At 39.4% G+C, this 15812-nt stretch overlaps 1 protein-coding gene across 2 annotated transcripts in view; it reads left to right on the top strand.

Annotated features, from left to right (window-relative positions):
* Positions 1-15812, top strand: part of LOC122650301 (phenylalanine--tRNA ligase beta subunit, cytoplasmic) — a 75455-nt gene that overhangs the window by 30305 nt on the left and 29338 nt on the right. For both annotated transcript variants that reach the window (XM_043843689.1, XM_043843687.1), the window contains 6 exons: positions 1919-1985; positions 6152-6193; positions 14197-14238; positions 14469-14545; positions 14827-14953; positions 15064-15231. In XM_043843689.1, coding sequence (XP_043699624.1) covers positions 1919-1985; positions 6152-6193; positions 14197-14238; positions 14469-14545; positions 14827-14953; positions 15064-15231 — 523 coding nt within the window. The remainder of the gene's footprint in view (positions 1-1918; positions 1986-6151; positions 6194-14196; positions 14239-14468; positions 14546-14826; positions 14954-15063; positions 15232-15812) is intronic.

The raw sequence follows: 15812 nt of genomic DNA, 5'->3' as shown, positions 1-15812 counted from the left end.
TTAGTTTCACAATAAAACCACCCAAAATGGTACTTCTGGTTTGGATCCAAGTTTGCTAGTGTATGCTGAATGCTGTTGTACATTAGCCCCATTATAAACACTGAATACATGTAATTTAGTTTCTCGAAATGTAAATATGCAATTAAAACAATCAAAACATAAATTAGGTTAGGCAAATACATGTATATAACATTCACCACTCAATACATGGAGTTTCTTGGCGGGTCTAATCCACGAGCTGCGTACCACTGAAGATGTCGTTGACGCTCCTCTGAATGCCGCACCTATGTATTTTGTGCCATAGTTGTCTTGGCGTCTAGGTGACCCAAGGTGGCGGAGAGGGTCCAAAAGCAAAGCGACACCAACTAGGCGAACAAGGCGTCCGCCTAGGCGACCAATGCGCCTGGACACCTAGGCACTTAGGCGGCGCCTTTACAATAATTTTTGTGCCCAATACTATGTCTATGTACTAATTCTTCCAAAAATTGGATTTAGAAACCATTACCTTCAAGCTCCAATCATGCAAATCCAAGCTGTAGAAGGTTGACTAAAAGAATGCCAAAAAGTAGGAAGAAATCAAGTGATTTGGCAAAAAACAGCAAGTTTTTGGCAAAATCCCCCTTGGTAGTGTCGAAACTTGTGAAACTCCCAGCTCTCTGTCGAAACAGGGTTGAAACCTGGTACAAACCAGTTTTGACCCTTGGTTTTGTCTCGGAAGTTGGACCAAAACTTGAAACCATGCTTAAACCTTTTGAATCCAAGATTGATCTCCATAATTCCAACTTGACATTTGCCCTTGCTTTTGTTTCAGCCACCAAAACAATATTGTCAGCAAAAAGCATACACCAATGGACCTGATCTCAAATGTTTCTAATTAGGTTATCTATGATTAGTGCCAACAAATATGGGTTAGAGATGATCAGTAGTGGGCAAATCTCACTTGAGATGGGTGCTTGTGGTTATCTTGTTGTGGTCTGAGCTTCATTCAATCAGATAAACTTACATAGTTACATATGGATTTTTTTGTCATTCAACTGAGACATGGTTCTCACCACTATTCAATGGCAGTTTCAGCCTTTCATAGGTTAGTTATCAAGGCTGGATTTTGAAATCTTGCTCCCTGCATATGGCTACCCCTGCAACATTTGAGGTGGACTCTTAAGATTTTTACCCATTTCAGATATGAATTGGCAATCATGTATGAATCTAGACATCAACAAGTTAATAGATGATTCATAGTCTATGTTTATATGGAGCTAAATTTTTGAACTGCTGAACAGTTGGATTGCCCATCCACTTTTTGAACTGGTTATAATGATTTATTCTTTGATCAACAACAGTAACACTCCTCAGGAATAGTTGAGGCTTGGCATATCTTTCTGAGATATAATAGTCAATTATGCTATGAGGTAGTGAAATGAATATGTCATAGGCAAGGTTCAAGATTTTGGGGTCGAAACTGAAATATACCACCAAGGCACCAAGGTGGCACTGTAATCAACACTGAAATATACTGCAACATGGCCGAAATGGCACCAAAATGAGATCCATTGTGAAAAAAACCAAAACATTGAAGACCCGTTAATTTGCAAGCCATTTCGTTTAAACAAGTGTTGAAACCGAAATATTTCGTTGAAATTTTAATTTTTTTTGACCGAAATTATGAACTCTGGTCGTAGGGGTGTAACAAACTGACGAGTTTGTCAGTATCTTGATAATTTTGTTCATCCTCTCTATCTTTTTCTCATATTGGATATTTAAGTGCAGTTATATTCTTATTTCTGGTTCTTGTATTATTGTTGCTTTCCATGCTACTTGTGTTGCCTATATGTTTGAATATATTTGCTAATTTTGTAGCTTTTGCAAAGTTGTCCTTGTTCTCTTCACACTGTTTATATTGACTCTTAATTTGTTTTAGGCGGAGGACATTAGTTGCCATTGGCACTCATGATTTGGATACAATACAAGGTCCTTTCACATACGAGGTAGACAATCACTTCATAGCATACTGCCATTTTTGTGGTTGGTTCTATGGCTGCTTGGACCTGTTTAAATCCAATCACAGTGAGGAAAGATGCGACTCCCTTGGTTTAGGGAGAAAAGTTGCCTTCATTTATGTTCTCCTTGATATGGTCTTACGGAAAATAAATAAGTGTCCACCCCCCAAAAAAGGTCCTATGTTACAGCATTAATCTGTGATTGTGTAGTTGTTCTTATGTCTTGCTTAGGAGCTTATGATCTCCTCACAATTGCGGTGTTCTTCATTCTACTTGGAGAGGCCATAGAAGAATGTTGCCCCATTTTGTCAGTGTTTTCAGCGGTTTGGCCATGAATTGATATCCTTGTTGATGTGGAAGCATGATCACTACTATTGGAAAAAGGTCTATTACTAGTTTCTAAGTTTAGTTATTTTAGAAGTTAAAGTCCATTAGAATTAGATATTCTGTTTTGATTTAAAGAGTTGTAAACCTTTCAATCGACAGTGTATTTAATTAGTTTTTTTTATGGGAAATTTGATAGTTGTGAGAATTCTTCTCACCTATCCCTCTCTTCTTCTCTCCTCTTTCATGGTATTGTTCACAGTACTGTTCACTCCCTCTTCTTTGCAGATTCCATATCTGCTTTTCTCCCTAGGGCAGCATCTAGGTTGTCTTCTTTCTCTCTCCTACAGAAAGGTTTGCTTCTTCTCTGTCAGTGGGCTGTTGCAGTGCCGTAAGAGATCCAGTCCATTTAATCCCTGTTAAGCACCTTTAGACCTGGGCTTGTTACAACCTATTTAACCCTAGATTCTGATTTGGGGAATTAGGGTTTCAAGGTCATCACTCTTCATAGATCTGCTCTTGTTTACTTTGAGCTCATGAGTGTGGTGAAGATTATTATTATGTTGTTTATCATGAATCACATGATGAAATTGATTCAATGCTTTAAATATCACTAATTGGGGGCATTGTTGTCACAACACCTAGGTGACCCAAGGCGTTGGAGGGCCGGCTAAGCGCTTAAGTGACAACGTTCCGTAGTATGTTTTTTTAATATATCTAATATATCTAGTATAACAATGATATAATCATGCTTATATCAAGAATCAGTACTTTAAGCCACATCAAGAATAAACATAAAAGCCATAAAATGAGAAGACTGACTGTGTGTAAACTGTAAACTACAAAAACCCCTATACTTTCCAATTTGAAAAAGTGCAATACAATACAGATTTCAGTCAAGCAATACGAATGTTAGATAGTGTCCAAAATGCTGAGGGTGGACCTCGTCACAACGGTATAGTTGCTCCATTGCGACTTAGTGGACATGGGTTCGAGTCGGGAACCAGTCTCTCCACTCAGTGGGGGGTAATGCTGTGTACATTATGACCCTCCCCAGACTCCGCAGTGGCGGGAGCCTCATGCACTGGGTATGCCTTTATAACAACAATTCAGCCTTATCCAAACTAAATGGGGTCGGCTACATGGATCCTTGCCCTCCAATCAGCTCTATTCGAGGTCATACTTGATACAAGGCCTAAGCTATGCATGTCTTTCCTCACCACTTCTCCTAAGGTCATTTTAGGTCTGCCCCTGGCTCTTTTAGTTCCTTCAATCTGAATAAATCACTCCTCCGTACTGGAGCATCCAAAGGCCTCCGTTGAACATGGCCATGCCACCTCAAAGTCTCAAACAACTTTCTCGTAGCTTCTCATGTATCAAAGCTACTCCCAATTCAACTCTAATATAGTCATTCCTTATTTTATCCTTCCTAGTTTTGCCACTCATCCATCTCAACATCCTCATCTCCGCTACATTGAGTTTATCTATAGGATGTTTCTTAACTGCCCAACATTCCACACCATACAAGTATACTTCATAGCTGGTTGTATGACTGTCCTATAAAATTTTTCGTCAAGTTTTAAAAGAATACGTTGATCACACAACACTTAGGATGCACCTCTCCATTTCATCCATCCTATTTTAATTCTCTGTGAAGCATCATCCTCTATATCACCTTCTTTATTTTTGATTGAGCCAACTAAAATAATCACTTTGCGGAATCTCCCTCTCATCAATTTTGACCGCCTCAAAGAACTTTTTTTTTGGGGGGTAAAACAAAAAAAGACAGCAAAGCACTAATAAATCACAAAGAAAAGGAACTCTAAGAGCACAAGAAAAGGTGAATCAAGGAACCACACTAAACAATTTAGAAACAACAGTTAAAGTCGGTGAATAATAGGACAAGAAGATACCGTGGTATATAAAGAAGCAAAGAGAAAGCACTCCAACATCTATCTATAGACAAAACATGACAGGAGAATAGTACATCCAGAACGGTAACTATCTGTGCAACAAAAGTCAACAAGCAGGGGGACACATCCAGATTGAGTAGCATAAACTCAAAAGAAAGTGGAAACACACACCTGGCTATAGTAGCCGAAGATAAAGACACAACTGCTATATCCCATTGCACTCGAAGTATATACAATTCAAACTCAATCAAGCAAAGAAGCACATAAATAATTAGATATCCAAGAAAAGTAGTTGGGGGTACCGAGCTACCTGGTTCAGAGACATGAGAGATCCTGGTGGAAGGAGAAACCTGATCAGAAACAGGATTGGCTTCCTAATTTTGGCCCCCAACGAAACTGAGGGTTAATAGCACCACTCGGAAGATCAAGTAGAAATAAAGCCATGCAATGTTGCAAGTGAGACACTCAGATGAGGTGTCCGCACAGTTAGGCTGCATAGATCAAATGGATATGTCGCGAAATAATACCTCCTACAGAAACAACCAGATGAAAACAAAGGGAGCTGCAGAGACTAATTTCAAGTCGTTAACCGCCGGGATAGCTCACCGTAGAGACAAACCTCTGGCTAGTTTAAAGGGAAGTGAGCAAGGAAACCTAGAAAATCAAGCTAGCAAGAATGAAGAGGAGTGTACCAACTTAAAGAAGCACCAAAGCTTACCTTCACCGCCCCTCGAGGAACACTGTCCAAAGAAGACAAGAAAAGCAAGTACCAGCGAGCACCAAGATAGCGAGACCGGATGTGCTAATTGCAAACAGAAATCCTCAGATCTGGTATCAATGGACCAAGAAAGACCAAGCTGTGAAACAAGAACCGGAAACCCTTGGCAAAATAAACAAAGCTCCAAAGGCTCAACGACTGAGTAACGTAATAATTCAGAGCATAAAAAATAAACAAAAAAATTATTTAGACACAGGTGCCTGCCCAGGTACCTAGGCGGTCCAAGGCGCGTAACTCAACACCTAGATCACCAAGGAGGTTGCCTTTGGTGACTGCAACAAGGCAAGATGTTGCCTGGTTCCCAAAAAAAGGCCTGGATGCCAAGGCGACGCCTTGACTACTATGATTAGGGGTGGGAAGTAACCAGCTAAAGTTGAACGACGTAAAGTAGAGGTGTGCAATTAAGAGTTAAACTGTTATCAAGTCTGCTTCTGCCTCACACGTCTTTTCCGATTTTTAGTGCTGTTGGTTGTGCCATCCTTAACAAGCTAGAAGGTCTGGAGATTTTAAAATTCACCTTCAACAACCAAGTATCAACCCAGTTTTTTTTCTTTCAAAATGTTGCAAGAAAATTACTTTTTTTTCCCCGAACATTTAAAAAACAGAAAATTAAATCCGACTCCGTGAAGTCATAGATTGGGCTATGGTGTCTACAACAACAACAACTCAGCCTTATCCAAACTAAATGCAGTTGGGTACATGGATCCTTACCCACCATTTTGTTCCAAAGTGTACACTTTTTTATACTAAAAGAATGTATGGAAACGATACATTTTTTGTATAGTGCATAAAATTTGTTTCAACATCTGTCGAAACAGAAATATTTCACAAAATTTCGGCAAAACCTTGAACTATGATCTGATAGTCCCTGACTTCATAGGATCTGCTGCTACTGCTTCTTGCAAAGGCAACTTTGCTGCTATTGACGGCTGACTGTCTCTTATGATCAGAAACTCTTAGTAGAGATCTTTCTACATCAGAATAGTGATGATTTTAATCTTTTGGAGTCATATTTCTTTGAAAAGTATGAAATGATTTTCTTTTGATGGATTATTAACTTCAAAAGTAACCTACTCATACTAGTTGAATGATTGAAAGGAAGCTTGTTGTTAACATCATTTTTTCTTTTTCACCCCCAGGCTTTGCCACCACAAGATATAAACTTTGTGCCACTGAAACAGGTAAATCATTTACTTCTAGATTTATAATTCTCTCAGTCTTTATCAAGTCTCATTTTAATATTATCATCTTGTAAAATGATCGACTGAATATGTTTTGCTTTTAGCTGTCTAACATTTCAGTCCATTTTGATTTGTGGACGTTGGTTGCATCGTACTCTGGAAGCATGCTCCCCATTTCATCCACTGTGTCAATGTTGCATCACTCTTCTGTTGAAATATTAGTTTTGGGGCAGATAGGTCTTTTTACCTTAGTTTTATTAAGTCTTTCATTATGTCGTGTTATGTAGGGGCAGTTGTGTCCTAACAGTATTATTATTCTTTGTTATAAATATATTTGTGGTGACCTGCGAGAGAACACTCTGTTCTATCGCAGGTCCCCCTATCTTTGGGATTTACTTCTTCTTCTTCTTCTTCTCTCCTTTATTCTCCTCTCTCTAATCTGGTTATCTAGTTCCTGATATTATAACATGGTATCAGAGCTGTTTTAATCAGATTGGAGTACCCCCCCACGATCCTCTTCTGATTTCTCCTTCTCGATTTTTGCTGGTGGTGTGCAGCCACCTATAGCTGCCCTTACTATGGTGTAAATCCACCCCTGTGAATAATTAATGGAGTGATTTCTACTACTATCTACCTTATTTGATGACTGATTGGAGTTCTGCTTCACCCATCCTTGAAGGCTGCTGTGATCGATATTAAGATAAAACCCTGCAAATTCTCGATCTTTTCTGGGAAAGTTGTTTTTGAAGTTCTGTGGTTGAGGTCTGCTTCTACATGGTTTTATTGCTTCAGGGGGTTGTTGCAACCTGGTTTGAATGATGGTGCTGCTTATTTGAAGATCTCCCTCTTCTTCCCAGAAACCTGAGATCGATTCTGTTTTTTGTTCCTTGCCTTGGCTGCCTCCATCGGGTGTGGTATTGCTGCTGTCTATTGGCTTTTTTTTTTTTTCTTGCTGCGGAATAGTTATTTTCAGTATCAATTGCTGGTTTTGGTTGCTGCTACTCTCCTTCTCTTCTTCAGAATCGATTACCCTAGGTGCTTGTTCTTATCGATTTTTGAAGTCTTTCTACAATGGCTGATTCAAAGACCCCCCATGACAATGTCAATGTTCAGATTACCATAAAGTTGAAGGGGAATTCCAACTATTTACTGTGGGCACAAGCTGTCTTATAGCTAAGGACAAGCTTAGCTACATTACCTCTCCTCCTCCAGACCTGATTCTAAGGATTACAGCACTTGGATGAAGGAGAATGCTATTATTCTAATTTGGTTATGGAACAGCATGGAGCCGGATATTGATGCGAATGTTATGTTCCACACCACAACAAAGGGAGTCTGGGATGGCCTAAAGGAGACATACTCTTAAGAGAAGAGTAAGACCCGTATCTTCGACCTCTATGAGAAGTTGTTTCAGTTTCAGCAGTCAGACAAGTCTCTCCAAGACTATTGCAGTGCTTTCAGGGGCATGGTTGAAGAATTAAATGTTTTCCAGCCTCTTACTACTGACATTGAAAAGTTGAAGGCCTAAAGGAACGAGTTTTTTGTCTCTAAATTTCTGGCTGGTTTAAATCCTAGTCTCAAGGCTGTTAAAGGACATCTACTTGCTGGTGAATCTGTCCCCACCTTGAATGACACCTTCTCTAAGCTGCAGCGTATTGTCTCTCCTAGTTCCAAGCCTGAAACTAACCCCAAGGAGAATTCTGCTTTCACCACTACTAGAAGCCGTGGTTCAGGGGGAGGACGTGGATTTGGTGGTCGTAATTCTGGTGGACAACATATTGATAAAGCAGCCCGATTGTGCTCTTATTGTAGGAAGACGAATCACACTGTTGACACATGTTGGTCCAAGCATGGGAAACCCGAATGGGCTCAAAACTTGGCTAATCATACAGCTCTTGAAGATGGTTTTGATTTTGTTACACCTAGTGATACCAAGGCTGGTTCAACCGTTGAAGATTCTTCTACCAACATCCGTGATGAGATGCAACAACTCTTACGTCGTATCAAGAGTGTGGAGTCATCCAATTCCACTACTGGGGCATCCACTACCACTACCACATTAGCTCATGCAGGTACACTTGCTGCTTTTTTTTCACTACTTTCACACCTTGGATCATTGATTTGGGGGCTTCCGCTCACATGACTGGTAAGTCATTAGTTTTTAGCTCTATTTCATCTAACTCTCACACTCCTCCTGTTATTGTGGCCAATGGTTCCTCTACCCCTATTACTGGACATGGTATTGTTTCTCTTAATTATAATATTTCTCTTTCCTTTGTTTTACATGTTCCCCAATTTCTCTGAAGCCTTCTTTTTGTTAGTCAACTTACTAAAAATCTAAATTGTTCTGTAACCTTCTTCCCTTCTTACTGTGTTTTTCAGGACCTTCACCCGAGGAAAACGATTGGTGGAGGGTGTGAGAAAGATGGACTATATTATCTGAATGGTGCTGCCCCATCTGCTTCGGCTGCAGCTACTACTGTTGATGGAGAGTCTCCGTTTCGATGGCATTGTAGGCTAGGACATTTATCTTTGTCTAGGTTAAAAGTTGTTTTTCCCTAGTTTGAGACCTTAAATAAATTAGAGTGTGAGGGCTGCGAGTTGGGTAAGCATCATCGTGCTACTTATCCTTCTCATCCTATGCCCCGCAGTACTTCTTTATTTTCATTAGTGCATTCGGATGTGTGGGGTCCTTTTCGTGCAAGCAATAGACATGGTTTTCGTTATTTTGTCACTTTTGTGGATGATTATTCCAGGACTACTACTTGGTTGTACCTTTTAAAGGATAGATCAGAATTTTTACTTGTGTTTCAGAATTTTTGCAATGAAATAAAGACTTAGTTTAATGCTTCTATTAAAATTTTTTGGTCTGATAATGCTTTGGAGTTTGTTCAATCTGAGATATCATCTTTTTGTGTTGCTAACAAAATGATTCATCAAACTAGTTGTTCCTATACTCCTCAACAGAATGGGGTAGCGGAACAGAAAAATAGGCACTTACTTGAAGTTGCCCGGGCCCTCATGTTGCATATGCAGGTGCCCAAGCATTTTTGGTGTGATGCAATTCTTACTGCATGTTTTTTGATTAACCGAATGCCCTCTTCTGTACTTGGTGACAAGTCTCCTTTTTATGTTTTGTTTCCCGGTCTTTCAAGTTTTAACTTGCCTCCTCGTGTTTTTGGGTGTGTTTATTTTGTTCATAATCTCCATCTCCATGGTGACAAATTAGACCCTCGGTCAACCAAGTATATCTTCTTGGGTTACTCTAGGACCCAGAAGGGGTATAGGTGTTATGACCCTTTGACCAGAAGGCAGTTTGTGAGTGCGATGTCACCTTCTTTGAAGGTGCGTCCTATTTTTCTGATCAGCCCACCTTGTCTAGTGATCTATTAGCTGTGTCTGACCCTCCTCCTATTCCTGCCATTGTTCTTATGTCTACTCCAATACTGATACCGGCGCAAGAGGCACTTTGGGCAGCTCCATACAGATCAAACTGGCCCTTCTGCATTGCTTCCTGTACCTTCCTCAACCTCTGGTGGAGATCCAATCTTACCTGCTCTTCCTGCCTTACTAGCTGATGCAAATCCTGACGATTTACCCATTCCTACTTGGAAAGGTAAATGTTCATGTACTAAAAAATCTTTAGTTGCCTATCCTATTGAGAAGTTTGTCTCCATATCCCATCTTCCATCTTGCCCTCATAGTCTTGCTACTTGTCTTCTTATACTATCCCTCGCACTCACACTGAGGCTCTTACTCAACCTGCTTGGAAGAAAGCCATGGATGTGGAAATGGATGCCTTACTGACTCGACATACATGGGAGTTAGTGGATTTACCTCCCGGTAAAGACCTAGTTAAGTATCGGTGGGTGTATACTATTAAGTATCATTCTGATGGATCTGTTGAGCGGCTAAAAGCCCATCTGGTAGCTAAGGGGTACACCCAGACCTATGGTGTTGATTATTTTGAGACCTTATCTCCCGTGGCTAGGCTGAATTTTGTTCGCCTCATTATTTCTCTGGCTGTGAAGTTTGATTGGCCCTTGTACTAGTTAGATATCAGAAATGCTTTTCTTTATGGTGACCTGCTTGAAGAGGTCTATATGGAGCAACCTCCGGGGTATGTTGCTCAAGGGGAGAATAGTAGACGTGTGTGTAGGCTGCACAAGGCTATTTATGGGCTGAAACAGTCCCCCCGAGCCTGGTTCGAGAAGTTTAGTTCACTTGTGATTCACTTTGGTTTTACTTAGTGCTTCTCAGACCATTCTGTGTTTGTTCTTCGCCAAGGGGAAAAATTGGTGGTTCTTGTTGTTTATATTGATAACATCATTGTGTCAGGAAATGATGAAAGTGGGATCAAGGAGGTGAAAAATTACTTACAACAACATTTTCAGACTAAAGATTTGGGCCAACTTCACTACTTCCTTGGCGTTGAAGTTATCTGAAGTAAAAAGGGTATCAACTTGTCCCAAATGAAATATGTGGTAGATCTCTTGATCGAAACTGGTATGCTTGCTGCAAAACTAGTAGATATTCGTATGGATCCTAATCACAAGTTTGGCTCTGATGATGGTGAGGGCCTCAAGGTTGTTCATTCCTACAGAAGCTTAATTGGAAAGTTGTTATACTTGACAGTCACTAGGTCGGATATTTCTTATGTTGTTGGGGTTCTCAGTTAGTTCATGCAGTCTCCTTGTAAGTCTCAATGGGATGCAGCTGTTCGTGTTCTTCGGTACTTGAAGGGAGCCTTTGGGAAGGGGCTGATTTATTGACCAAATAAACATATGGAGCTGGTTGCCTACTCTGATGCAGATTGGGCAGGTTCTACTAGTGACCGTCGATCTACTACAGGGTATTGTACATTTGTTGGGGGGGGAACCTAGTTACGTAGTGAAGCGAGAAACAGACCACGATTGCCAGGTCTAGTGCTGAAGCAGAGTATAGAGCCATGGCCCATACCACTGCATAGTTGATGTGGGTTAGGTCTCTCCTACTTGAGATGGTAGGTCTCTCCTACTTGAGATGGGGTTTTCAGTTCCATCCCCTATGAAGATGTTTTGTGACAACCAGACAGCCATCTTTATTGCTAGTAATCCCGTCTTTCATGAGAGAACTAAGCATATAGAAGTGGATTGTCACTTTGTTCGCAGCGCCGTTTTGAAGAAACTGGTTGAGACACCATTTGTCTCTTCGTCTGATCAGATTGCTGATATGTTTTCAAAGTCCTTATTTGCTCCTGGTTTTCGGTCTTGTTGTAACAAGTTGAGCATGGGTGATGTATATGCTTCAGCTTGAGGGGAGTGTTGAAATATTAGTTTTGGGGCAGATAGGTCTTTTTACCTTAGTTTTATTAAGTCTTTCATTATGTCGTGTTATGTAGGGGCAGTTTTGTCCTAACAGTATTATTATTCTTTGTTATAAATATATTTGTGGTGACCTGTGAGAGAACACTCTATTCTATCGCAGGCATAGTTTGAAATCTCGCGATATCTCGGTATCTCGGGCTGATTGAGATATTCAAAATATCCAAAATATACCGAAATTTCACCGAAATATGGTATTTTTTCTGCCATATTTCGGCACTCCATCTTAGTAGGTTTTTGGCCATACTAAGGCCTGATACTTCATGTACACCCTTATTTAAGCTAAATAAACACATTTAAACCTTCATATTGCAAAAAAATGAACTCAAAGTGGTGTTTTGGGTTTGCACCCTTGATTGATAGTATACAGTCGGACTTTGATGTATAAATTGTTAAGTAATATACCGAAATTTCACGAAATATTCTGAAATTCCATTGTTTAAGTAATATACCGAAATTTCCCGATCAAATATCACGAAATATACCAAAATTTCACGAAATATTTTGAAATTTGGACTTTTTTCATTTATTATGGTCATCTCGTCTCGGCAGTGTCGATATATCCGAAATATACAGAAACATTGGCGATATATCGCGAGATTTTGAACCATGATCGCAGATCCCCCTCTCTTTGGGATTTGCTTCTTCTTCTTCTCCCCTTTTTCCTTCTTCTTCTCTCCTTTCTTCTCCTCTCTCTAATCTGGTTATCTAGTTCCTGATATAATAACATCTTCAAATGGATAGGATATCCATCTGTCACGTGTCATATTACTCAGATCTGTCACTTCATGGAGTCTTGTGTGACTCTGGATTACCGTTTTCGTTTCCCCCCCTCTTTGTCCTTGTTTATTGGACATAAATGAACACCTACGTTATGAATAACTGTGGCAATGTGTTTTGTTTTTGTTCTCTGATGTGTCATCCTTACTTGGACTATTTGTTTACTGGACATAAATGAACGCAGATGTTATGAATAACTGTGCTATGGGTTTGTTCTTGTCATCTCCAGCTCCAAATGTGTCATACTTGCCTTGACTTGTCCACATCTTGTCTACCAAGTGGGTTAAGAGATCTTTAACACAAACATGTCCTGATATAGTGTAACGTCCCAAGAAGACGGCATAGTACTGGCCCGCTTGGGAGATCGTTGAGGTGTCCCCACTCAGAGACGACTTAGTACCAGGGGGTTTGGGAGATCGTGAGGGGGTGCATACTTAGTCTCACATTGGCTAGGAAGGGAGATCCTGAGCTATTGATAAAGAGTAGCCTCCTCTACTTGGGATGACATGTTTTAAAGCCCTGAGGCCCATGGGCCAAAGAGGACAATATCATGCCAAGGGAGGGGCTGGATTGTTACATATAAACCAGTCAACTCACAACCAACCTGTTTCCTGAAGGGGTTGTGTTGGATTGATACCAACATGACGTGAATATGATCTGTTGTTTAGAGTTGTTAGAGTTTAATTTACTTCAAATAAGTTATAATAATATTAGTTGATTTCTTTACCTCAAGTGTGAAAATGCAAGGTTTAGACCCCCATGCAACATACCTTATGAGTGTTGATTGTTAAAGGGCTACGGTCATGTGCAAATTCTGCTTTGACAGAGTCTTAGGAGGGATGATCTGTTGTTTAGAGTTGTTAGAGTTTAATTTACTTGAAATATGTTACAATAACATTAGTTGATTTCTTTACCTCAAGTGTGAAAATGCAAGGTTTAGACCCCCAGGCAACATACCTTATGACTGTTGATTGTTGAAGGGCTACGGTCATGTGCAAATTCTGCTTTGACAGAGTCTCAGGAGGGATGAATTGGACTCTGTCCTAACTTTCAGCAATTTTTTGCGCATAGTGGGTTCCATAGACTCAAACCTGCATCTTCATGCTTGCAGTCAGAGCTTTTACCATTGCACTGACTGTCCCTGCCGTATCAGTGATTGATTATAATGCAATAATTTTCTCATACTACAAAAACAAAAAAAAATTATAATACAATGATTTTGTCTGCTATTTGTAGGTTGGGAGGTCAACCAAAACCCTCAGACTTCATATTGTGTCTGTGTAAGGTGGGCGAGTTGTGAAAATTGCAAACCTAGTGTGCCTTTGTCTTACCCTGTGGAAAGCTTTTCACTGGAAAATATTTGATTCTGCCCTTTCATACATGTTTTTTTCAGCTTTGACAAGTTAGACTCCTTCATACATATTTCGTTCCAACTCTGATGTTGCTGTGTAAGACTTTTTAGCTCTAGTTTTTGTTTTTTCTCCGGCTCATCAGTAGTTCGATAGCACTTTTGAACATGAGAGTGATGATCAAAGTTGAGTTTGAGTAAATCCCTTCTATGTCTAATAGCCCTATCTCTGCTGGCCAACCATTTTTAACTAATTGATCATTGTTGTTGAGTGTGGATTTATAATTGTGTACGATTGCAAGTCTTCTAATAACTGAAAATTCCTTCTCTGCATACCCTGGTTCATCTGCTTGGAGCTTATGCATATGTAAGCTCATAGTGTACGTGGCTGCATTCTGACTTCTTCTTGCTGTACCATCTTTAACTCATTCAGTTGAATCTTTATAGGCCTTGTTTTTCACACAAAAGGATAATGTTTGATTTGTTATATTGTGCACTTTTTTTTTGGGTAGGTGAAAACTTTCAGGGCTGATGAGCTAATGGAATTTTACAAAGTGAGTTCCCATACTAAGATTTTATTGCTTCTTATCTATGAGGCGAATTATGAAACATAAGGTTGCAATTTTCATTTTATTAATCTTGTTCATTCTTGGGTTCATTGTAATAATGCCAATTTAGTTCCATCACTTTTGCAGAATTCTCTTTGGTTTGTTTGGGGAAAATTTGTATTGGTGTGTATCATTAATTTTCATTTTCTTGATGTTACTCCCAAAATTTTTGGCAGTCGGATCTGAAACTGAAGAAATTCTTGCACATAATTGAGAACTCACCAGTGTTCCCAGTCATCTATGACTGCAACAGGTAACATGGTGTACGAAGCGAAGGAAAAAATGTCCTCCACTCTTCTTTTTGCTTTTACTCTAAATGTTTATTAGGCATCTTATGCACTGTGGTTTGAGATATATGAAGATTTTGGGGTCATTTTCTTGCTCTTAATTCCTGGAAAATAGTTTTTAGCAGTAACAAAAAGTTTGGTTAGCCTAGTTCAATTCAAGTCTCTTATCTTTCCCTTTTCTTATCCATTTCTCCCTGCATTTTCAAAGTATTTACTGGTTTGAGATGATTGGACTTTCATTTTGCAGAAATGTGTTATCCCTACCTCCAATTATTAATGGTGCACATTCAGCAATTACATTGAAGACCAAGAATGTTTTTATTGAATGTACTGGCACAGATTTAACCAAGGCCAAGATTGTCTTGAACACAATGGTAGGGAAAAAGTTCACGATTCATGTATTTGCTAATTGCCAGTCAACTTCATACATAACAGTTATATAATGCCTCCTTACTGGAACAATTTCCTTTTTTTTTTCTTCTAGGTGTCTATGTTTTCTGTGTACTGTGCAAGAAAATTTGAGGTTGAACCAGTTGAAGTGGTATACTCTGATGGGAAATCATATATTTCTCCTGATCTATCAGTTTTTGATTTGGAGGTTCCTTTATCTTACATCACTGGTACAATTGGCGTTTCTCTAGAGGCAAGCCAGGTATTACAGATTCTGACTCATGTTTATGTTGCTTACCTGTTAATTGTTTCATGAAGTGTGCCAACTTAGTTAATGTCAGACTCTGTTTCATAGTCATAATACTTTCCATGATTCAAGAAATTCGTTTTTCACTAATCTGCTTATTTCTTTTCTACAAATAATAAGTAATGCTCTTTAGAGTTTGGAGATAGTGCCCAAGGTTCAAAAACTCGTCTAGACCAGCCGCCTTGACCAGGTCGAGAGAGTTTGTGCATTTTTTTTTTGGTTTCAGAATGATGTTTCGGTGGGCAAATGGCCATAGTTGGCTCCGAAACTTTAAGGGAAGCTTGTTTTAGGCGTAATAAACATATTTAAATCTTCAAATTGAAAAAAAAGCACCCAATTTGGTGTTTTGGATTTACACCCTTGGTTGGCAGTAAACGTCGAACCCTTAATGCATTATTGCCTAGTGGCCCTATTCTACACATTGTTTGAGCCCCATCCAATTTATATTAACCCTAATTTTTTTCCCACTCTTTTGTTGTAGGAAAATCAATTTTGTTACCAGAAAAATAAAAAAATTAATTTATAAATAGAAAAAA

Source organism: Telopea speciosissima, chromosome 2 (genome assembly GCF_018873765.1).
Source record: "Telopea speciosissima isolate NSW1024214 ecotype Mountain lineage chromosome 2, Tspe_v1, whole genome shotgun sequence".
Classification (NCBI taxonomy): Eukaryota; Viridiplantae; Streptophyta; class Magnoliopsida; order Proteales; family Proteaceae; genus Telopea; species Telopea speciosissima.
The sequence above is the reverse complement of the archived record's forward strand: the minus strand, read 5'-3'. Positions and strand labels throughout refer to the sequence as shown.